Source organism: Gossypium hirsutum, chromosome D07 (assembly GCF_007990345.1).
Source record: "Gossypium hirsutum isolate 1008001.06 chromosome D07, Gossypium_hirsutum_v2.1, whole genome shotgun sequence".
Lineage (NCBI taxonomy): Eukaryota > Viridiplantae > Streptophyta > Magnoliopsida > Malvales > Malvaceae > Gossypium > Gossypium hirsutum.
This window is the reverse complement of record NC_053443.1, coordinates 11199749-11223212: the sequence shown is the minus strand read 5'-3', so window position 1 is coordinate 11223212 and position 23464 is coordinate 11199749. Positions and strand designations below refer to the sequence as shown.

Here is a 23464-nt window from a genome sequence, read left to right as displayed (position 1 = left end):
CATGATCACTTTCCTAAACCCGAGATAATAAAATATTTTTTTAAATAAATAAAATTTTGGCATTCATTCGCGTATCGAAAATTCGAGACATTGTGTCCTAACTTACTGGATATGATGCTTTCTTTCTCGATTAACGTGGAATGTGCCCCCTTTACCCAAAATTTTCAACTTTTTAATACAAGGATCGTATTTTTAAATTTCTTTAAAGTTTTCAGCTTTTCGATATTAAGACATTAAGTAATCAACTAAGGTACCAATTCTGGGCGTATCGAGGGTGCTAATCCTTCCTCGTGCGTAACCGACTCCCGAACCCGTTTTCTAGATTTCGTGGACCGAAACCGTTGTTTTAATAAAATCAAATCATTTATTAAAAACAACCTTTTTCGAGGTGATCCAATCACACCTCATAAAAAAAAGATTTGTGGCGACTCCCGTTTCATTTTTCAAAACTCAAGTCGACCCCGTTTTCCATAAAAAAATGGTGTCAACAACTACATTGCTTGAGATTGCTGGTGGTTTTGGGTACCCTGTTTTTCTCTCTAACGATTCGTCTGGAAATGATGCTTGTCAATGGGTTTTTGTTACTTGTGATTCACAAGGCAATGTGGTTAGTGTGAATCTCGCAAAGTAAAACTTGGTCGGAACGATTTCGCCAGCGATTGCGAACCTCACGAAGTTGAAGAACTTGAATCTAAATAATAAAAACTTAACAGGTTCAATTGCTGATGGTGGAGAAGAGGGGGAGAAGGAGAGACAATCAGAGTAGGGGGAGGGATGGTGAGGAAGAGGGAGAAAGATGGGAGAGCAGTGATAGGAGGATGGAAAATGGCAGCTTGTTAACTCTGTAATTGAAAATAATAGCTCTGTTAAGTCTAAAACGAAAAATGGTTAGTGATGACTCTTTTATTATTTTTCGAAAGTTGAGTGATTGAATTGAAATTTGAATGGCTGTTTTGTTAACTATCTTAAAATTGAGTGACTGTTGTATAATTTATCCTATATAATTTTAAGAAAATTGAAAATAGGGTTTCGTCTTTCTATTAATAGGTGTTTTGGGTCTTGGTTTATACAATTCTATGAAACAACATTAAATTTTAAAACATTAGCTAATCATATCTTATTACTTTTGCTATGCCAGAAGTCCAAAATTTACAGGCAAAGTTGTATTTTAGCATTTTTAAAAAAAGAGATTTACATTAATTTTTGAATTTTTTTTATTTAGATTAATTATACATTAAACCAGAGCAAGGGAAAGAATTAATTGATATGTGAATTGATACAAATCGATTAAATTAAGATAAAAATTGATTGAATGAGCAGTTGAACTGAGTTTTAATTAGAAAATGACCACAATAATTATCTAAATTTTATTCAATAAATTAATTTAAACCAGTGATATAGTGAAAATAATTAAATAGACGAAACTAAGATATACTCCACACCTGATTTGCCATTGCCACCCACCAGGTGACATTTACTGCCGTGGTCCATCGGCCTCTTTTTCATTCTCTATTCCACCGTTGGAGCTCAACCTCAGTTTAAATGCGATTACATGTCTAATTTTCTAAAAATGTGCCATTCAATTAATTAATCCTGCTGGTTGATCTTTTAAACTTCATACAAACAATTTTCATCCTTAGCTTACATCTATCGGTGTTGGATTGTCTGTCACAATTTTAAAAAACTGAAAATACTGAAATTTAAACTCTAAATTATTTTACGACTTCTGAATATTATTGAATAAAAGTTTTTAATCAGTGTGTTTAATAAGTTTTTCGGGTCAATTTTTGATTTTCCGAAATTTCAGCCCCAGTTGAAAGTTTCAACATTCTAAAGCACTTTTATAAGGCCTTGAATTGTAGAGGGAAGTTTTAAAGCTTCTCCGTATTATAGCCAATTTAATTACATATAAAGCATTTGCTGCTTGATAACAAGCTTCATCAAACAATAAGGCAGCCTAAAATACTCAAGAAAAACACTCACAATCCAAAGTAAGCAACCCAGAAATCAATACTTATAGATAGTGACTGCTAAACAGCCTTCAAAACGAGTGCATATCGGAACAAAGTCCCGAGTTCCATCTCACTTTGTAAACACTAGAAACTCAAGCTCTTCTATAAGAGCAAGATGACTCAAAACAAGGTCCACAAGTCTTCATAACATGGCAATAAGATCGTATATAAAAACATTGGAAACATCTACATAATCAGACCATAACTAACTCATCAAATACTAAATGTGGCAAAGTAGTACTCGCTTCACACAGTACCACCGGTTTGGTGAAGCATAGCATCGATCTCATCACCATCCTCCATCTCAAGCTGGAGCAACAAAAATAATAAAATAGTAATGCAATGAGAAAATTCCGATCTGTGGGTGCATATTAGTACAAGTAATTGTGTATATGTATGAGAGAGAAATGAAATCATACCTCGTCAGGAGTTTGCTCACCTCGCAGGCGGCGACCATCGAACAAGAAGGCAATCGAGTTGAAATCCACAGATTGTCGGTCGCAATATGCATTCATGAGCTTCTTCAATTGTGTGCTTCTTTTGATCCTGAAGAAAACTTCATTCCCGTCCTACAGTCATAATACAATTTAGTCCGAAAGTAAAATAGTGAGCCTTAACCCGAGTAGTTTTCCTTACATTTCACTACAAAATATGAACACCAAAGTTCTCAATTCAACCTTAAAAGAAGTGAATAAAATTCTTAAGCCAAAACAGATATACCATTCAATAGTAAATTAAAAAGGTTTGTACAAATAGACAAGTCAAATCAAGGCTTGTTTAAGGCCACATAAACACAATTCAAAACAAATTAATTTCACAAATTTGCAGTTCTTTATCAGTTCAAAAGCAGAAAAACTATTTAAACCTACAAATTTCTTAAAACCGATAATTAGACAACAATTGATTTCCCATTATTTGGATTATCCAAAACTCTCAAATTTTTCATGCAAGATGCACAAAAAGCAGGGTGAAAATAGAGTTCCTTTTGACAAACAAAGAGAGATTCTGCCATCATTACCTAATCAAAGATTCGCTAAGAGGCACAAAAGGAAAAGTAATAACAAACCGCAAACAATATCTTTTAGACCTTAATGTAATCTAAATCATGCTAAATCTATAACAGTGCATGAGTAAACACCACGGTCATGCCTTCCAATTAAGGCTAATATCAACATATAACACAAACAGAAAAGGCAATCAATTCTAGAATACATATATTTTAAATAAGAATAGAATAAATTAACTCTAATCTCAAATATTAATCTTACTTGTTACAAGAACAAGCCAAAAATAAAAATAACAAGGTAAGGTACTTGGGTTTTAATTCTTTAACTAAAGTACACAGGCTCCAACCAACACTTTATTGATCGGCTGGCATGGATTTGACAGTTGACAGTTGACAATGGTTTAACCGGGAGGGATTCCTAGGGATCGGAGCTTTTGATGGATTCCTAAGAGAAGGAGAGGAACTCCCCCTTTCTCATGGATTCCATAGGGAAAGGCTATATATAGCCACCAATCCCATGGGACAAATGTGGAGTGCATAAGGGCCACGCATGGATCATGTATGGTTCTAGTATCTGTAGCCATGCAGCAGTTAGGCAGGCCATCTCCAAGGTTAACCTAATGAGGCCTCCACATGTGGTGGTTTATCTAATCTCAAACACTAGTCTCAGTTATAAAAAGAACAAGCCAAAAATAGCTAAGGTACTCAGGTTTTTATTCTTAAACTAAAGTACTCAGCCTCCAACCAACACTTAGTTGATGGGCAAACATGGGTTTGACGGTTGACAATGGTTCACCCGGGAGGCATTCCCGGGTATCGGAGCTTTTGATGGATTCTATGGCGAAAGGCTATATGTGACAAGTGTGGAGCACACAAGGGCCACATGTAGATCGTGTATAGTTCACGTGTCCGTAGCCATGCAGCACTTAGTGAGGCCATCACCGAGGTTAACGGACTCCACACGTGGTGGTTGAACTGGTGAGATCTTCCAAGCACGGCGGAGGTATACAACACACTTATATAACAAAAACCAGTCTTTGCAACTAGCCAATCACCATCTCATTAATCCCAAAGCCAAAAACACCATAAACACCCAAAAATTTTAAAATTACAAAAACTCAGTACTTACCCATATCGGCATAATTTTCCATATAAGTGATCAAAACAACCCAAACAAACAAATTAAAAGGTATAACCTCTTTAAAACTCGAAATTCCACCTTCCAACATAAAAAAACCCCAAGGATTCAAAACAAGAAAGCGATTAATTGAATGAAAATCAAAATATAAAACATAAACCCTAAACGCCTCGAGAGACCTGGCCTTTGACTTTGAGGTTGATGTGAGCCGCGGACTGATCGCCGGGCTTCTTATCTTCTTCTTGCTGCCCCGACATCTTGTTTTCCTCGGCGATTTTTGCTTCTGATTCTACTTTAATTCGATCTTTTTATAGAATTAGGGGTTTTTTTAAATTTTTTTTCTTGGATTTCTATAGTATTTATCGAAGACCGAGCGCAAGGGTTTCTTTAATTTGCTTTTTTATCTTTTTATTATCAGTTCCGAAATCCGATAACTCGATTTCCGTACGTTCATTGAAGTGGAGATTTATTACTGGATTATTTTTTATCCTACTTTTTAATTTTTAATTGATTGACTAATTATAATTTGACACGTATTCTACATAATTGATTGAGAAGGACTTAAGCATCGCTTTTCTTTTTCTTTAATTTAAAATTTAGTCCTTTAAATTTTGTTTGTTTTTCAATTTAGATACCTAATTTTCTTTTTGTCTCACTTTAATACCTAGACCTTCTTCTTTTTGACTTAAGTCGGGATATCATAGATTAATGGATCATAACAGCATGTATGCTATGCCAAAACACAGGCCTTTCTTTTTCTTTTGGCCATCAACTAGGCACTGCCTTTTAGCTGTTAATCTCAATTAATCCGGACTACTTCTTCAAACTCATCTGAACTTAATGATATCTTTTCTAAAGTTTAATTTCTGATGTGCAGGATCCATAGAAATGGCAAACATAGAGCATACTCTTAAACTTACGAGAGATTTTCTTTTATGGATACTCCCTATTCAGGCTGGAAGAGATGAAGGGATTTAGAAAGACATGGTTTATACAAACACACTACTATTTTTATTTTTCCAACTGGTTCTGATTTACAACTGAGCTTCCCCGTCTTTATATAGAGAAGGAGAGCTAAGATAGGCAGATAAGAAGGAATCTACTTTTACAATCACTCATTAAGATAAATGACATGACTCAGCAGATTTTTGCAAAAGTTAAAAGACAATAATTTACATAGGGATAAGCAGATAAGAAGGAATCTGCTTTTCTTGCTTTTATCCTAGTGACTCAGCTTCATCTGTGTCATAGTCAGTGTTGATGTCAGAGGTAATATTTAATTCATCTGCTTTTCGTTTCTTTTCTTCTCGTGCCCTGTAACATTTGAGCTCCAGCTATTCAATTCTTTTTTCAAGATCATCAGGTGGTATCACATCATTATTGTGTCTGGTAAATAGTGTAACACTAGATCCTTCTTCATGTATATCCTTCCAAGCTGGTGTGTCTTGTACTGCTTGACTACAATGCATAGGATACTCTTGAGACCATTCTTTTGGATCTGGTATGTTGGTCCAATATTCATCCAAGGCTTCTTTCAATTGTTTATGATAAGGCGTCGGTGGATTCTTTTGAACATCCCATAGTGCATGTGATTTTCCTGAGAGCCATATTTCTGAAGGAATGATTTTGTTGATCTGACACAAATATTTTTGCAAATTCTTGAGATTAAAAGGATTTTCATAAACCTCTTTAAAATATGTCTTATGGATCCAGGAACTGGGAAGAGCGGCTAATTGTGTAGCTGGTCCATGCTGCATAAAATATTGAGGTTTATAGAAAATGATTACTATCCATTGAACACGTGTGTTTTTGAGGAACTCAAACATGAGCATATCAACCCAGTGTTCTAAAGGATAAAACCATTTTAAAAATGTGGCTAGATTTTTCATTTCAGGAGCTTCTTCATTGTGGATTGCCATTGTCAAGAAATGTTGGAGATCAGGCATAAAGAACTCAATTCCTATGTGAAAAAGATGAGTTAGGTACCAGAACATCCATTTTAATTCTTCAGGGAATTCACCAAACTGGAACTTGATTGGGTTGATGAATGGGTAATCAGGGTGAAATCCTAAAGGTTTAAGGAATAATCTTCCAAAATTCCTAAAAATGTTTGTCTGATAAGAGAGCATCATGTTCATGGCTTCTTTGTGAAATATTTTTTCTAGGATTAAGCTTAAAACCTCTGGAGGGTGATCAGGATGGGAATTTGGGTTGCATGGGAGAGAAAATGGTGAAGGTGGTTGTTGGGATTGTTTCTTTTTTCCTTTTCCTTTGGAGGAGGTAGGTTGGAACATGAAAACTTTAACTGGTTTAGGAACAGGGGTATCAAGTGGTTTTGATTCTGGTAATCTGGTTAAAATATCTACAAGGACATTGGCTTTTCCTTTAATATGAACAACATCAAAAGAAAACCTAGAAAACCACTCTGCCCATCTGAAGAGTTGAGGATGTGGTACTTCCTTCTGCTTGAATTGCAGCATTTTTGGAAAGGATGACATATCCATTTCAACGAGGAAATGATATCCTGTTAGATGAAATTGGAACTTAGTAATTCCATATTTTACTGCAAGGATTTCTTTGAAAGTGGAATGATAATGGATTTCTGCATTAGAGAATCTGCCACTTTTGTATCCATAGAGCCTTCTTTTTCCATTGTCTTCTTCAAATAAAACTGCTCCCCAGTATTTGTCACTTGCATCTGTCTGCAAAATTCTTTTTTCTGTGGATGGGATCTGCAATGGTGGTAAATGGGATGTTTTCTCCTTCAGCTGTCTAACTGCATTGGTTTGTTTGGATTTCCAGGGTGGTGGATTCTTTTTCAGCATTTTCCTCAAAGGATTTGTTAATTTTGCAATCTTAGGGATAAAATCTCTAAGATAATTAACAATTCCTAGAAATTGTTGGATTTACTTCTGGGAAATATTACTGACTGGAAATTTTTTGAGTTCTTCAGCAATATTTGGATTTGGCTTATATGATTCCTTTGTGATGATCATTCCGAGAAACTCTATTTCTTCTTTGCTGATCTGTATTTTCCTTTCAGAAAGTATTATTCCTTTGTCAAGAATAATTTGCTTGAATTTATCAAGGAGAATTGCATGATCTTATTGATCTGGGCTGTAGAGTAGGATATCATCAATATACATCAGGGCTTGATCTATGATAGGCTGGAAAATTCATATCATCGCCTTTTGAAACAGTGATGGAGCTATTTTTAGCCCAAAAGGCATAACTGTCCATTGGAAGTGCTTGATTGAGATACAAAATCCTGTTTTGGGCCTGTCTTCAGAGCTTATACCCAGTTGCCAAAATCCTGCCTTCAAGTCAAATTTGGAGAAGATGCAAACATTTGCAAGACTTGAGAACATGCAGTTCTTGTTAGGCAGGGGGAATTTATCATCTTGTAGAAAATAATTAAGAGGTTGGTAATTGATTACCGATCTTAATTTTCCTCGAGCTTGCTCTGATCTTTTATTCACATAAAATGCTTCACATGCCCATTGTGAGTCTGAAAGTTCAATCAATCATTGTTCTTGTAATTGTTGACATTCTTCTTTAGCTAGTTTGAGATGGACTGGATTCATTCTCACATGACTAGCTTTAGTTGGATTGATATCTTCATTTTTCTTGAATGGAAGCTTGATAAAAAAAGATTGGATTTTTCCATAAAAGATGATTGCATTTTTGCAGAAATTCTGAATGAGATTCTGCACATGCTTTCTGTTTCAGTTCTTCAACAATTTGTTGAATCTTATCAACATCTATAAGGAATAATCTGGGGATAGGTACGTAAGGCTTGAACATCTGTTTGAATCTTATTCCTTCTGGTAAGATTCTTAATTGTTTGGCTTTGATATATAAGTCAAAACCAACAATAAGATCCTTTCCTAGGAGTTTTGAGCCCAATACGGTAGTAGTGATAGAGCAAGTAGGAAAAAATTGGATCTTAATGGGCTTACTCCTTAAGTCTGTGGTAAAAACTTTTCCCGATACTGAGCTGAAATACTTGGTATGAGGCTCCCACCATTCTTCTGGTAAAATGTCTGGATTCATGATGGATTCTGCAGCTCCAGTATCAATAAAAGCAATCACAGTGATGGATCTACTGTATTTTTCCAGGTAAATAGAAACTGGAATGTGAGGAGCTAGAACTTCTGTAGCAGAACAGGTTGGTGAATAAGCATCTTGAGTTGAAAATTTATAATTCATCAGAGTCTAGATCATCAATGATTCACTTGAAGTTGATTCTGAGTCACTGTAATCAAAACTTTGGATTGCACATATTGACTGATCATTGGGTTCATCATCAATAGAGAATAATGACTCAATATCATCTTCTTCTGATATCTTGATTCCCACTTTTTGCTGGATCTGTTGGATCATCTTTGCATATTTCTTATTCTTTGGACATGCTTTTGCAAAGTGACCTTTTTGGTAACAGATATAGCATCTCGTGGATTTGTTCTTGTTGGAGAATTTCTTCTTCTTGAGGTACCTCCATCGATATTTCTTTTTGGGAATTACTCGGGAAAATCTTTTTTCTCTACGGAAATGCCTTTTCTTCTTTGTTGGGCAGTAGCATGATTTGTCTCTGCTACATTTGATTTTGAGATGTGAATCAGTACAGGCTTTGTCTATCCTTCTATCACCATGGAGATAATCTTTAAAGACTTTTCTTCTGTTGCATATATCTTCAAGAGCAATGAACGTCTCTTGTTGGATTTCTCCCATGGTTAAGTTGAGAATATTTTTATTTTACCTGTAAAGATTTTGATTTATCGCCACTTGGATGGGATCTGGAAGTGACGAGACAACAGCTTGTTTCAAACTTGGTTTTGACCCAAGGGCGTAGAAGAGTTTCATCGTTGCATAAAAATGCTTTGATAAATCTTTATTTTTGTAAGAACATCATTTTTGCTTGAAGAATTCTCTTCTCTTGAGTGTCAATTGATCATCAGGATTTCCAATAAAATAATTATGGAGAATCCTTATTGCTTGAGCAAAGTCTGTTAACACCAAAAACTACAATTGATTCCCTTGGTCAACTGAATTACACCAATCTTTCAACATTCCTGTGAATATTGACACGAATTCAACCAGTACATTATAATGGCTTTCTTCTGTCAGCTTTCTTGTGTCAAGCCATGAGTGGAATTCTTGCAATCTTTCTGGCCATCTGGTTATCGGAACATCATCTAAGGTGAAAACCATTTTCCCCGTAGAAACATGGGGTGTTGATCTTGTAGTTGATGGTTCTCCTGCCTTAGTCATTTCTTCTTCTGACATTTCTTCAACTTTAACACCAGGAGTGGCCATTATGTCTGGAAGACTTTCTTTTTTGCCAGTAATTTCTTCTGTAGGGTCATTTGATTCATCAGATAATTCATCAGATGTCTTTAAATCTTCTGTGAGAGTTTCTGATGATTGTTCTGATGATTGTGATGGAAAGTCTTGTACTGGAGTCGTCTCTGATTTATGAAGAACAAATATTTTTGGAAGAATCTTGTGACTGTAATCCTTCAGAAACCTTGTTAAAGGATTAGAATGATTTTCTTCATTTCTCATCATTAGATATTTCGATATCTGCTTTGGTGGAGATTCCGATGGTGAGGAGAATTGGCTTTCCTCTTCATCTTGTTATTTCTCCATTGGTCTTTTTCTAAGTACCTTCTCTTTTCGTCTTTTTTTTCTTTGGATCTTCTTTTTTCTTCCTCCTTTTGTGTTTTGATTTGCAGATACAAATCATGGATGGTTGGCTTTTTCTTTTCTTCTGGTGGGGGAAAGATGAGTGGTTGTGTCGTAAATGGTCTCGGTTTGTCAGACTGTCTTACAGATGAGAAAAGTTCTATCTCATTTTTTGTAGGTTGTGGTGGTGGCAGGTTTCCATTTTCTTTCAGATACTTGATCTGATCTTTAAGATTCTAGATTTCTTTTTCTCTCTGAGCAAGATGAGAGAAAAAATCTTGTCCTGGGGCTGCTGGTTCAATAGCAACTTCTTTAAACCTTTTTTGAAAAAGCTTAATAAGAGTCTTGATCATTTCAGAATTTTCATCTGTGGTTTTCTCTATCTTTGAAACTTTTGTATCAATCTAATTGACCTTTTGGCTAATCTTCTTGATTGCAGAATTCTAAGACACAACATTCTCCGTTTGCCAGTTTAAAGTGGCTTCTGCTGCTGCCATTTTGACTTGTTTGCCTTCTACATCTGCTTGAAGTCTTGAAGAGATTTTTGGCACATGAAGGTATTCATTTTTTGAAAATTCTTCAAGGGGCGGAAATTCTTGGTCATAGGAAGAGGTTACTTCATACATGTGAACTTTTGGAATTGCCTGAACAGGAGCTGCAGTTTTTTGTTCTTCTTGGCTGCATGGTATGAACTGATTATTTTTCTGGACCCATTTGTTGATCTTTCTATAGCAGGGCTGTTTCAACGGCTTGGCAAGCCATTTTTGATCAGTGTCTATTTTTGGTGATGGTGGAGACGCTTGAGGTTGATCCTAAGTTGTAGGGGATTTTGGCTTCTTTGTAGAATAATCAACAAGATACACAAACTTGCCGTTATCTTCCCCTAATAGACCGATGTTTGGATCTCCATTCATCCATCTTTCATAAAAATCTGCCTGTGTTAATTTTTTATTGGTTTTCTTCTTTCGTGATCGTCGAACGTCTTCATCGATTTCTTCAAAAACATCATTTCTGCAGCCTTCACATGAACAATTAATATCCTAATGACAATGTCCTGTGGGATCTTTGAAAAAAATACAAAGGCTTTCCATCTGTCTGAAAGCTTTGTATCAATGATGATTCTGGACCAGGTACTGCTGCTTCTGGTGTTATTGGCTGTAACATCATTTGGGTTGTAAAAACAGGAGGAGTCGGAAGTTGCTTCAAGTGACTATGATCAAATTTGATTTCGCTAGTTTCGTCAGTTTTTGTAGTGATCTAGCTTTTTGTAGATCGAATTGGCTGATTGTGTCGATGAATCTGTTCATAATTGGTTACCCATTTCTCAGGTAGAAGCTTTAAAAGCTCTTGTTTGGGTATTTGCTTTGGCACATGGATACAATGAGGTTCCTCTCTTGTATTTACAAAGATAAGAAAAAAGTCTTCAGATCCTTGATTTGTCAACTTGAATGCATGATCTTGAACCCGATACACTATTTGGTAGTGTAGGGTTGCAGTGACTGCGGATTCAACCATCTCAGCTCCTATAATCTGTATCTGGACTTTGAGAGCATCTAATAGGTTGGGATCTTGAAGAGACATGGTGAAATTTAGAAATAAAGTCACCATGGCCATGCCTGAACTTAAAGTTGCTTCAATCGTTCCTATACAATCATCCCGGTACCGCTTGTATCTGGAATCTAAAAGAGCGATCTTGGAGACAACAGGTTTTCCTGAAGTTCCATGATAGTTTAGTGCTAGGCGTACTGTTTCGAAATGGATATGAGAATATCCATGTTGGCACCATTCTTGTGGAAATTGAGAAGGAATTTCTAGTGTAACAAACTGTTCTTCTTGTCCTCCATAGATAAGATGTTTGTCAAACTTAGAGAACCGGACATATTCCTTCACAGCTTTTCTTCTGGTAGTTATTAGTGACTTAATACTTTTAACAGGAGAAAAAAAGGGTTTTTGGTAGGCGGAATATGGATTTACTAAAGGAAGATTGGTAGCTTGAACCTTTTCTTCTTCAGTAAAATATTCTACTTCATACAGAGAAGAAATTTTTCTAGCAGAATGGGAACGGAAAGGAAATTCTGGTAAAGAGAGAGGTGCTTTTGTTGTAGACATACGAGGAGATTCCATGTTTTTGAAATTCTCTTCCTTTCTGAATTTAGGTTCTCTCATAAAAGAAAATCTGGGAGTTGCTGGCTCTGATACCAAGACGGACAGAGGAGTAAGAAGCCGGAATATCACAGATTAATGGATCATAACAGCAGGTATGCTATGCCAAAACACAGAATTTTCTTTTTTCTTTTGGCCATCAACAAGGCACTGCCTTTTAGCTGTTAATCTCAATTAATCCGGACTACTTCTTCAAACTCATCTGAACTTAATGATATATTTTCTAAAGTTTAATTTCTGATTTTAATAATAAATTATCAGACTATATAAAATTATTTAAATAAAAATTATTATTTTCAAATATGGAAACTTTAAATAAAAATTATTATTTTTTTGTATATGGTTGTAAGAGAATGATTGTATGAAACTGTGATTTCACATTATCTTTATCTCTTTTTGATAAGAGAATGATAAATTAGATTTTTTCCTCCTGATTTTTAGCATTTTTAGTTAAATTTAAATTTTTGTCAAGAGGAAAAAGCTAAAAATTAGGAGAAAAAGAATCCAATCTGTCATTCTTTTATTGTAAAGGAAAATGAATGACATAGAATCACAGTTTCATACCATCTCTTCTCATGCTTGTAAATATTTTAATTGATCATCTCTGATGATAGAAGATTATTATTAGCTATCTGTGAAATTTAAAAAATTCCAAAATATAGTATTAGGAGATGCTTATTTATTTATTTTTATTTTTAATGTAATTTAAGGATATTTGATATTTTCCTAATCTCATTGTGGAGTTTTTTTAATTTCAATGACAAATGTATTAAATATTTAAATATTTACGATTTTATTTGATAATTCATTGAATATAAAATTACATTAATTAAAAATTAATGTTTTTAGTGATTTAATCTTAAGTGTCTTTGATAATTCATAATAAAAAATAAATTATAAAATTTTCAATAAAAATTTGTGAAAATTTGTTAGGTAGATAAAGCAATACTTATCCATGTAGAATTTTTTTTCAATTTTTATTTTACTTTATTTTTTTAAACATTATCCTATAAATACTTCACCCTTAAAATTATCAATTTGAATTTATCAAATAATCTAATCATACTTATTTTAATAAATTTACTAAATAAATTTTATAACTTAAATTCAACATTTATTTTTTCAACTTATCAAACAACACCTAATATTCTCATCCCCAATACGACTTTCATAATGTTGGTAAAGATTAAGACCTTAGAACCTCATATGCCCTAGTTTAAGTAACATCCATGCAAATATCATATATTGGCCCTGTCCAATTTTATTATGATTTGAATCTGAATATTTGGTTTTCCATCCCTTGTGTTTTATATTAAGTTAGATTATAATTTTAGTTGATTGAAGATTTATTATTTGTTGTTTGTACTTGTGAATCATGTTTAGATTTAGGGTAAACTATAAAAATAGTCACTTTTGATTGTCTTAGATTACATTTTAATCGTTTATGTTTAAAATGTTACGTTTTAATCACTTACGTTATCTTTTTGTTACAAAGTGGTCACTCTACTGTTAAACTCCGTTATCTCCCTAACGGCAGCCCTACGTGACAATCCAAAAGGGTTTTAAATGCTAACTTGGATATCCTATGTGGCAGTTCAAATTAAATTTATTCAATTAAAAACATATTTTCATCCCAACAACTGGACATCTAAGTTGACATTTAAAACCTATTTGGACTACCACATGAAACTGCCTTTAAAAAGGTAATAGAGTTTAATGATAGAGTGACTACTTCGTAACAGAACGATAACGTAAATAATTAAAACATAAAATTTCAAACATAAATGACTAAATGTAATCTGAGGCAAATAAAAGTGATTGTTTTATAGCTTATATTTATACTCACCTGTTTTAAGAAAAAATTAAGATTCTCAATTAATGAGACCTAAGTTTTCTCCAAATTTTTTTTGTTTAATTTTTTTAATTTTAATTTAAATATATTTAAATTATCAATGTAATAATATTTTAAAATATTTAATTTTAATTATAATTATTTGAATTCATGATGAATAATTTTTTATAATATTCAATTTTAATTTAAGTTCTTCGAATATATTATTTGTATTTATACTAACAATTCTATAACTGCACCAATAATCTTACATATTTGTTTAAGAAGATTCTTACCATATCTTTAAACAAAAATTTTCTCTAAAATAAAACAAAGTTACTGTGAAAGCTTATTATTTATAAGCACATTTAAGGTTTATCTTATTTTAATTATTTTTTAAAATTTAATCACTCTAATTAAAATAATTGTATGAATTAATCATTATCGTTAAAAAATAAATTTACCATAAATAGATTGTTGATGTGGCACATCACACACAATAATCTTTTTTTACTGCTTTAAACTAAAATGACATGTTTCAATTACTCAATGGGTTAATGTGTTTCATTGTAATGATTAATTAGAGTGACTAAATTAAGAGAGAAAAATTAGAGTGACCAAAATAAAATAAAATATATTTTAGAATGACCATGAGCATGATTTACCGTTTATTTATTTATTTTGTTTAAAGAAGTTAAAGCTGTTATAACATAAAAAAAAGGAAAACAATGGTGGGGAATTTTGTGAAGCTAAGCAGTTTTAACTTATTAACTTCTTTGTATATCGAATTCAATGTTTTAAACTTTAAACCCTCATCAATGGCGATCCACTCCTCTGTTATCAATTTCCATTATATATATAAAACGAATAAGTCAACAAAATTTTGTATCGTCGTTGTCACGTTTTTAGGGTTAGTAGAGATTCTCAAGGCTTTTTCGTTAAGTCCTCACACGTTTATCTTAAAATCCCACAATCCCAATCCTCTAAGAATCATAATTTTCCAAGAAAATTAAACAAAATAAAATCATTATTCTTTAGCTTTTCTGGGTTTTACTCTTTTTTTTTTCCTTTTCAAGTTTCAGCAATGCCAAGCAGGTTAAAGAGGGCGATTGGTGCAGTGAAAGACCAAACAAGCATCAGCTTAGCCAAGATCGTCAACACCAATTCATCGAATCTCGATGTGGCGGTTCTCAAGGCGACGACACGCGATCTTGAGCCTGTTAACGAGCGTTACGTGAATGATATCCTCGTTATGATCTCGTCTAATAAGCTCCATGCCGCGATTTGTGCTAATGCCATTGCGAAAAGGATTGGAAAAACGAAGAACTGGGTCGTTGCTCTTAAATCTTTAATGATTGTTCTTCGGATTTTTCAAAATGGTGACCCGTTTTTCCCTCAAGAAGTACTGCACGCTAGGAACCGTGGAGCTAAGATCTTGAACCTCACCACTTTCAATGACTATTCACAGTCAAGCCCTTATGATTACACTGCTTTTGTTAGATCGTTTGCTTTTTACCTTGACCAGCGATTGGATTGCTTGGTGACGGGGAAGTTTCAGCGACGGGTTGCGAACAAAACGACGGGAATTGGCCGGAAGGGGAGCCGTCGAGTTAACCCACAATACGTTCGAGAAATGAAGCCACCGATGTTACTCGATAGGATTTCGTATTGGCAACGGTTACTTGATCGAGCCATTGCGACTAAACCAACCGGTGCAGCCAAGAACAACCGGTTGGTTCAAGTTTCGGTTCTCGCCGTTGTTCGGGAAAGTTTCGATCTTTATCGGGATATCTCCGATGGACTCGGTTTGCTCTTGGATAGTTTCTTCCATTTACAGCATCAATCATGCATCAATGCGTTTCAATATTGTGTTAAAGCTGCACAACAATTCGAAGAGCTTGCTTTGTTTTATGATTATTGTAAAGATCTTGATATTGGGAAAATCTATGAGTATCCGAGTGTTCAAAAGATATCCGAAGAGTTAATGGATACGTTACGAGAGTTCTTGAAAGATCAAGCTTCGTTTCCGTCTTATAAATCGCCTCGTTCCACCGATGATACTAAAGAATCTCAACGCAGTTCAAAATGCACATCGTTGGAGGATTTGATGTATCAAACGGATTGCGACGAAGCGATAAGTAAATCGCCGGGGCATTATTCGAAGGTGGACGAAGAACAATGCCTTGAAAAGGAAGATATGTATAATGTTCATGAAACTGGTTCCAACCATTCTTTACCTATTGATCACGAGACTAGTGTGACTATCGATTTTGTATCGTTCGACGATTGGTTGACGGGTGATAATAAATTGGCGGAGTTACGAACTTCATCAAAAGCGAACTCCACTAATGGTGGTGATTTCTGGTTTGATAACCGAGTTCAACAAGATCATAAACAAGAACAATGGTCTAAAAATGGTGCTAACGGTCTCTCTCCTTTTGGCAAATGGATCGAAGAAGATCATGGCAAAGATGGAGCCGAGGGTGATTCATTTGTCGATAACTGGATACAAGGAACCCAACAACACGAACAAGTTGTTCGTGGTATAGCCGAGGGGCATTCGTATTTCGATGAATTACATGCCTCTCAATTTGTAGGCAACGGCCACTCCTTGTTGATCGCGGATGACTGGCTTCGGGAAAATAAAAAGGAACCCGAAGAACAACAGCCGAATTCGAGCAATGATGGTTACAAGACAGGATGGGAGCTTGTGTTAGCTGAAGCAACACCACAACCTGCACAAGGTTCTCAACATTATTTAGTCTGTGGCATTAAGCCCGATATGGCAATTGATTTATTTGATCATAAACAAATAGTACCTCAACGCACATACAATCCATTTCTCGAAGACGAAACCGATGTTGCAACCGCCGCTACCATTGCCACTATGGCTTTTCCCGACAAGTTCTTAATGGCACCACCAATTTTCTTTGCTAACGAAATGGCCCGACCGACATTTCAGGCAATGTCGACTACTCTTTTCGATGATCCGAACGTGTATGACCCTTTCGCACCGTGGCCTAATATGAAAGTTAATAACAATGATTGTTTTAATGGGGAAGATGAACAGCAAAATCTGATACATCAACAAGAACTGTGGTTGCAGAACCAAAACATGATTATTGCAAGGCATATTGTTTCATCTAATCTTGAATAATTTGTAAATAATGTTGTACAACAGTTTCTAATTTTTAAAAAGACTTTTTTAATTTCCAAGATAATCAAATTCAAGCTTTTTTTTTTTTACTACCCTTTGTGAGACAATGTTCATATGTACAAATATAAATATCTTATCTAAAAATCCGATTCAACTTAATTTATTAAAAACTAATCATTTGAATTCAAATTGAAGCTAACTAAATTTGAAATAATTTAGACCGAAAATCAAACTTAAATCATCAAAACTTAAAATAATCTAAGAATTTACTTGAAAATTCCGAAAAAGTTGAAACCTAAATTCAGGCTGGGCCTAACCATTTCATTAAAAATGAGCCTAAGCCTTGGGATTTTAGGTCAGTTTGGGCTCAGGTAATCCATACCTGCTCAATAAAGGTTAAATTATATATTTTAAAGCCATTTCGGTTATAATATATATATACACATTGCTTAAAAACATTTTTTTATGGTTTAATTTAGTTTGAGCCAAAGTTAAAATTTTCTCATTTTGTTTTTGGCTAAAAAATTACTTTTATCCCAAAATATTTTTGAAAAGCTTAAAAGCATTTTTATCTCAAATATGATTTTTATCCCAAAAAAATACTTTTTAAAACTAATGTTAAATTGGTCCCAATTGTGTCTTCATAATTACGAGGACATAGAATTGAAAGAATTATAAATTTATTAAAAAAATCCTTTCTAATTTATCATATTCACATGATTTTTGTATTCAACAGCTATATATTTGACAAACTATTGAAAAGATCTAATTAAAGTATACGGATTAATTATAAGTATGAGTAAAACAAAGGGACCAAAACCGAATTTAACCTATTAAAATCCCTTGCGATTTTTCTTCGGGAACAAACACTCCCTAAAACCCCAAATACTGACCAGTCCACTAAGCCCCCAAACAAGCATTGCGGAGCAGAGAATCCATAAACGTATAGCGAAGAAGACGACGACGACGACGAAGAAGCCAATGGTGAACAAAGCATGGAAGATCATTCCAAGGCCTTTACTCGAAACAATCCTCAACAACCATGCCCAACACCACCGTGTCCCTCAGCCCCTCATTCTCCATGGCCCCCGTGGCGTCGGCAAAACCACTCTTATCCTTGACCGTACAGCTCCCCTTTCCCTTTCCCTTTCTTTAATTTCATTTATATTTCAAAGGGAAAAATTCATTTCTTCTTCTTCTTCTTCTTCTTCTTCTTCTTCTTCTTTTTTGCAGGTATTCTTGGTGAATGGAACAAAGGTCCTCACTTAACAGGCTATGTCGACTTCGCTCAATCTATTAAAGACCACCATCCTAATTTTGACGGTTCATTTCCTTGGTATTCTTGGTCTTCTTGTGAGTTACCGTCTTTATCTAGCTGCCAAACCCAACTTGAGAATTGCCTTGAATCTATGGCTCATAAAGGCATCAAGCTTGGAACTATAAGTTCACATCAAATCTTTACTACTCTTAATAAATGGCATGGTATTAATACTGCCCTTCGTCGGATACTGAATCAAAACGCTTCTAAAATTGCTATTTCTAATAAGGTTTCGAGCTCGGGTTTGTGGGATCGAGCGGTTTTTGCTTTATCTGCTCGATTTAATGCCTCTGAGATTGATGGGGTTTTGGATTTTGAAGAGAAGGGGAAGTCTTTGTCTATTGATGAAGCTTCTTATTTTAAGGAAGCTATTGTGGCGTTGAGATTGGCAAAGGAGGTGATCAAGATGCAGCAAAAGTGGAGATCTAATGCCATTGCTGATTTGAATAGGAGTGGACGGTTTTCAAGGTCGCTAGCAAATTCATGTACTGATTGGCCTTGTTTGTTGCTTGAGTTGCTGTCTCAAGCTGCTGAGATTGGCCATTTTCAGGTAGAAAAAACTGAACAAACCTCCCTTTTGTTGCTTTAAGTGGTTTGTGGATTGATCATTAGTATTTTGTTTAAACTGGCAGCCAAAGTTGGTCATAAATAATGTCGAAATTCTTTGTAATGCAATGTTGACGGATGACTCGATGGTGTGTGGATCAATGTATCATGACAGTTTGATTTGGAGAATAATTGCTTTAGGAGCAAACGAGCGATGCCTGCCTGTTATACTTGTGACATCAGATAGGTTAGGACATTAAGCCATGTTGTAGGTTTATTTTTATTTATTCTAAATTTTGCATAAGTTTCAATTTGAGTTTAGACTTTTCAATTTTCCTCAATTATCTGAAATATTTATCCTTTTAAAAAGCTGAAGGGCTAGTTCATGGTGCACATGTGTCTGCATCTTCAGAATTACAGCTTTACGATGCTTGTATCCATGGCAGATATTGATAATTGTGAAGCTTTCTTCCTATGTTTTATTTCTTAGAACCTTCACAATGCCAACTTTTATATCTTTTTTTCATGTGCAAAGCTTTTCCAACTCTTTTATGTCTATTTCTAACTTCTTAGTTCTAACAAATACAATTTTCCTCAGCTACTATTCATATCAAGCTTTCATGGATTTTGGGTTTCCAGATATATTCGTCTCTCGTGAGGTACTCAGAAAACTATATATGATACTCATGTCACATGCACATGTTTGTACACGCAGAAACACCCTTAAAGCTTGGTGTGCATTATGAATGGATATACACGTAGGCACCAATCATCTATGTGTTTCATTTTGGTGCCTTTTAGTTGGTGTGTTTTCACCTTCAAACCTAGAAAACTTTCTGAACAATTTTGTTCACTCACTTCGGTCTGTATATTATATAATTCAATGATGCAAATATAAGACAGTCATCTCAATTTATTTGATCTGCAGACCTTTGGTTGGACTCCTCAAGAAGCTAAAATGCACATGGTTACTGATTACTTCACCCATGCAGAGGTGAGTATTTATTAGTTAATACAACATTGCTTAACACAACATTATAAACATCATCATAAGAAGGAAATAAAAGGAAAATCCATAACTCAAACCCCATTGAATTTTATGTTTAGTTCTTAATAGTCTGTAGTTGGCTTTTCTCCCCTTCAGAATCATCTATCAGAATCTTTAATTAGTGACATTCTTGGCTAGTTAGAAGCTTACCTTTATTCTGATTGCAGTGGATGGTTATTGATGATGTGCTTGGGCCTAATCCTCGACATCTATTTGAGGTTTATGTGCTTAAACAAAGCAATTATTACCAGAAGTAAGGATATTTCTTGTTCGATTTGTTGTATTCTTGTCTCATATCTTATATTATATGCTTAAATGATTAGAGTGAGTGGTTATGGTAATCCAGTGTGTTTGTTGTTGTTGAGTCTCATTGTATCTCAGTTAGTTTTCAGTTGCGTTTTGCTACTATGAGTTGTAATGCTTTCATTCCAGGATTAAGTAAAAATGAATTCGGGAAGAAACTTTAATGTTTCAAATTTTATGTGGATAGTTCTTGTTAAATGCCACTATTTCTTCTTTGCTAGTCAAAATTAATGATATGCACTAAGGGTATTTTGTTAAAACTTATTTTCTTCAATGATAGGTTGATGGACGATGAGGCAAGTACTTTTGAGGACATCGTGGATGCGTATTTAGCATACTTACAGGTTAACTGCACAAAATGAGAGCATTTTTATACTATTTCTTACAGGTTACAATTTGTCAGGACTGATTCATACACATTAACTTGAACCTGCTGCATCAATAAAAAAATAGGTTATAAACTTTGTAGTTTTCACCGTTTAATTAAAATAAAAACCAATGACTATTAAGGTTGATTCTTGTAGCAGCTTGAGTTCACAGCTCAGTTGCTTTCTCAGATTCTTTTCTACAGTCATTTTTAGGTTAAAGTGGTGAATCCTTCAATGGATACAGAATTGATGCATTATAAATGATTTGGTTCTTGAAAAACTTACAAAAATATTAGAAATTATTGACATTTAAATATTTAATAGAAGATGTATGGTACTGTCATTATTTTGAGGTATGTTATTCTGGTACTGTGATGTTATTCAGTATTTTCTTTTAATTGTTTACTCTTTTTTTTGGGTACCATTGCTGTCTTGCATTCTTTGCAATAATGATTTTTAGGTTACTGTGGTGAATCCTTCAATGGAAAAAGCATTGAGCATCCTGCAGAAATTCGCAATTGATGCACGAAGTGGAAAGATTTTAGAGCATAGATTGCATTTTGGTGCTCCTTGGAGACATCCTCCGTCTTCCAAGGACCCTACTAAATGTAAGGAATGGGCAAAGATTCAACTAATGGATTTTGTTCAATCTCTAGTAAATGCAGAATTTGGTGTAAGTGTGTCCTTCAGCTTTCCCTCTACTTTATGTACTCTAACTGTTCTGTTGTGCTGGTCATATATGCTGCTGTCATTCATTTTGTACTTATTCGTGTTTTTAAGTAACTTTGTTTTTTCCCCATATCTGGGTTACACAGGTTAATTATCTAGCTGACTGCAGCCTAGAGATCTTGGATGATCCAGCTGCTGTTGCATTAGTGGAGGTATATTTTATTGCATTCTATGTTTTGTTGGTCTTACGATTTCTCTGGCCTTTGTTTGGTTTCAATTATAGTGTTAAATCTTTTAGCCAAAACTGACTTTTCCCTATTACCAAAACTAGCAGTAGAATTCAATTCCTTGTTGCTCTAACGTTTTGATGTATTAGTATATTTGCATGGGAAACTAAATTCATGCTTTGCAAAATCTCCATTTATTAGGTTGGCTTACTCTATGCCCAAAGGGATCCTTCTTTCTTTCGTCCCATCTCTAAAGGTATTCAGAGGTGTCTTGCAAGATGGTAAGTGAGTGAATGTACACCTTCCCAAAAAGAAGAACTGGGAGTGTATTGTTTATGAGTGTCTTATGCTCACATGTCCAAATCTCGGATCACAGGCTTGTCCAGGAGCGCATGCAGTTGAGTTACCAAAACTTGCTTCAGTATCTTTGGCAGCGGATTATGCGTGGTCGTAGCTATCGTCATTTGATGCTGCAAGTTGGCTATGATAAATACTAGAAAATTAGAGAGGATGAAGCATATATCAAACCAAGTACTAATCTCTGTTTTAACAAAGCTTGAATCTATTAGGAGTTGTGATTTAGTTCTCAGGTCATGAAATAAGGAATTATTATAATATTTTCAGGATTCTCTTGGCGTGGATGTAGTTCAAAGGTTCACATGAAATGTGAGAAAGTTCCTTTTGTTTAATCTTTCTAATTTCCCTTGTGCATTTGTTTTATGTATTCTTTCATCCATGTTATCCGTCAGGATTTTCTGTATGTTCCTACCCTAACAGTTCCTTTTGTCAGTGGTTACTACGTGGGGACCTTTGGTAAATATGAAAAGCTTAACAAAATTTCAAGTATATTGTAAGATTTACTTTTCCTTAATTGGTTTCTTGATGCACTTTTGAGATTGTTGTTGAAACCATTCTTTTGGCTTTTAGAAGTTAAGTGCACATTATTTCTTGATGCACTTTAAGTATGAATTATGATCTATATTCTAGAATGGTGTTTTGAGTTAATGAAAACTCCAATTACATTATCGATTTTAGCCTTCAGTAAAACTTATTTACATTGCTGTATAGGTTTTTACATCATGCTAAATTGGTTTTTCATGTATAGGTTATGGTCCAACATACATGTCTTTTTCTTTGGGATTGAGAACTAACTCAACTAATTTGTATACACATTTGCTAGGGGAGACAGACTTTTGATACGCAACAAGGTGAGTATTTTTCTATGTTTTTGTCATTTTTAACAAGTACATTCTGATTTAGATAATATGAATCATCTTTTAGAGTCGTTTTCCTGTGTTACAGCATTGGTTTCCTCTGCGGATTATGCGATTGTCGTGTCTTGTTGTTCTCGAGCTCGTCCCTTCTTGAAAATGGCTGCTTGGGATACTCTCAATCCTTGTATTGTGCTGAGATATATCTGTTTAATCCTGAACCATTTTTGGGAAAATTTGTGCCACATTCTTGTTTGATGTTCATTTATTTGTGTTTGTATACTATAGACAGTCCAAGTAGAACATTCATTGTAGGTTTCTCATGTTACACGGTGATAGCCAGAAAAAAAAAGAAGTTTTCTGGTGATGTCGGTAACAGTCTGTAATTGTAGAGTGAAGTTGATTGTAGTTGATCTCTTTCAAAGCCTTTTCTTTTAGGGAAAAACTTGTGGAGTGCTGAAATGGAACCTTGTTAAATGCAATTGCGAAAATGCATAGGGACCAAGTGAAAGACTCATATAGGTGGTACATATTTCTCACTTTCGAACTGTTTTAATGGTTTAAATGTTTATGCATTGGATGATTTGACAACATTTTGTACAAAATAAAATTTGATATAATAAACAATATAAACATAGGTGCCACAGCTAATAATGGTAACTGTAATAACTCTTAGACAAGCGTAAGTATTTCCAATGACCAACAAAGTTGCAACCATATCTTCACACTCAAGGATCAGATCTTGGTAGGGTTTTCCACACTTCTCATATATGGGGTGGCAG

The 23464-nt window shown here is 34.6% G+C and overlaps 3 protein-coding genes across 11 annotated transcripts; 2 read left to right on the top strand and 1 right to left on the bottom strand.

Annotated features, from left to right (window-relative positions):
- Positions 1-1992: 1992 nt before the first annotated feature.
- LOC107953983 (small ubiquitin-related modifier 1) lies at positions 1993-4608 on the bottom strand. The gene is made up of 3 exons (XM_016889430.2): positions 4336-4608; positions 2432-2581; positions 1993-2321 (listed from the first exon to the last, which is right to left on the bottom strand). Exons 1-3 carry the CDS (start codon positions 4411-4413, stop codon positions 2259-2261), a joined length of 291 nt encoding a protein of 96 aa, XP_016744919.1. The 5' UTR covers positions 4414-4608; the 3' UTR covers positions 1993-2258.
- Positions 4609-14817: 10209 nt separating this feature from the next.
- Positions 14818-17046, top strand: LOC107956001 (clathrin coat assembly protein AP180). Its single transcript, XM_016891760.2, has one exon. It carries the CDS (start codon positions 14920-14922, stop codon positions 16990-16992), a length of 2073 nt encoding a protein of 690 aa, XP_016747249.1. The 5' UTR covers positions 14818-14919; the 3' UTR covers positions 16993-17046.
- Positions 17047-17818: 772 nt separating this feature from the next.
- Positions 17819-23164, top strand: LOC107953984 (uncharacterized). Of its 9 annotated transcripts, none has more exons than XM_016889434.2 (15): positions 17819-18115; positions 18226-18860; positions 18943-19103; positions 19455-19515; positions 19785-19850; positions 20072-20157; positions 20488-20551; positions 21036-21248; positions 21391-21456; positions 21673-21752; positions 21848-22002; positions 22096-22137; positions 22262-22321; positions 22652-22679; positions 22774-23164. In XM_016889434.2, exons 1-11 carry the CDS (start codon positions 17974-17976, stop codon positions 21966-21968), a joined length of 1695 nt encoding a protein of 564 aa, XP_016744923.1. In that variant the 5' UTR covers positions 17819-17973; the 3' UTR covers positions 21969-22002; positions 22096-22137; positions 22262-22321; positions 22652-22679; positions 22774-23164. The 9 variants fall into 9 exon arrangements, with proteins under 9 accessions (XP_016744923.1, XP_040953393.1, XP_016744921.1 ...); XM_041097459.1 differs by having other exon boundaries at positions 22753-23164; XM_016889432.2 differs by having other exon boundaries at positions 22577-22679.
- The last annotated feature ends 300 nt before the right edge of the window (positions 23165-23464 follow it).

Excerpts from the sequence above, each read along its gene's own strand:
- LOC107953984 (XM_016889434.2), top strand. The coding sequence starts at position 17,974 with ATGGTGAACAAAGCATGGAAGATCATTCCAAGGCCTTTACTCGAAACA. Across the intron at positions 20,552-21,035 it reads CGTATTTAGCATACTTACAG|GTTACTGTGGTGAATCCTTC; the intron begins GTTAACTGCACA and ends AATGATTTTTAG. Across the intron at positions 21,249-21,390 it reads TAGTAAATGCAGAATTTGGT|GTTAATTATCTAGCTGACTG; the intron begins GTAAGTGTGTCC and ends TGGGTTACACAG.
- LOC107956001 (XM_016891760.2), top strand. The coding sequence starts at position 14,920 with ATGCCAAGCAGGTTAAAGAGGGCGATTGGTGCAGTGAAAGACCAAACA.
- LOC107953983 (XM_016889430.2), bottom strand. The coding sequence starts at position 4,413 with ATGTCGGGGCAGCAAGAAGAAGATAAGAAGCCCGGCGATCAGTCCGCG. Across the intron at positions 2,582-4,335 it reads ACCTCAAAGTCAAAGGCCAG|GACGGGAATGAAGTTTTCTT; the intron begins GTCTCTCGAGGC and ends TTATGACTGTAG. Across the intron at positions 2,322-2,431 it reads GTGAGCAAACTCCTGACGAG|CTTGAGATGGAGGATGGTGA; the intron begins GTATGATTTCAT and ends TTGTTGCTCCAG.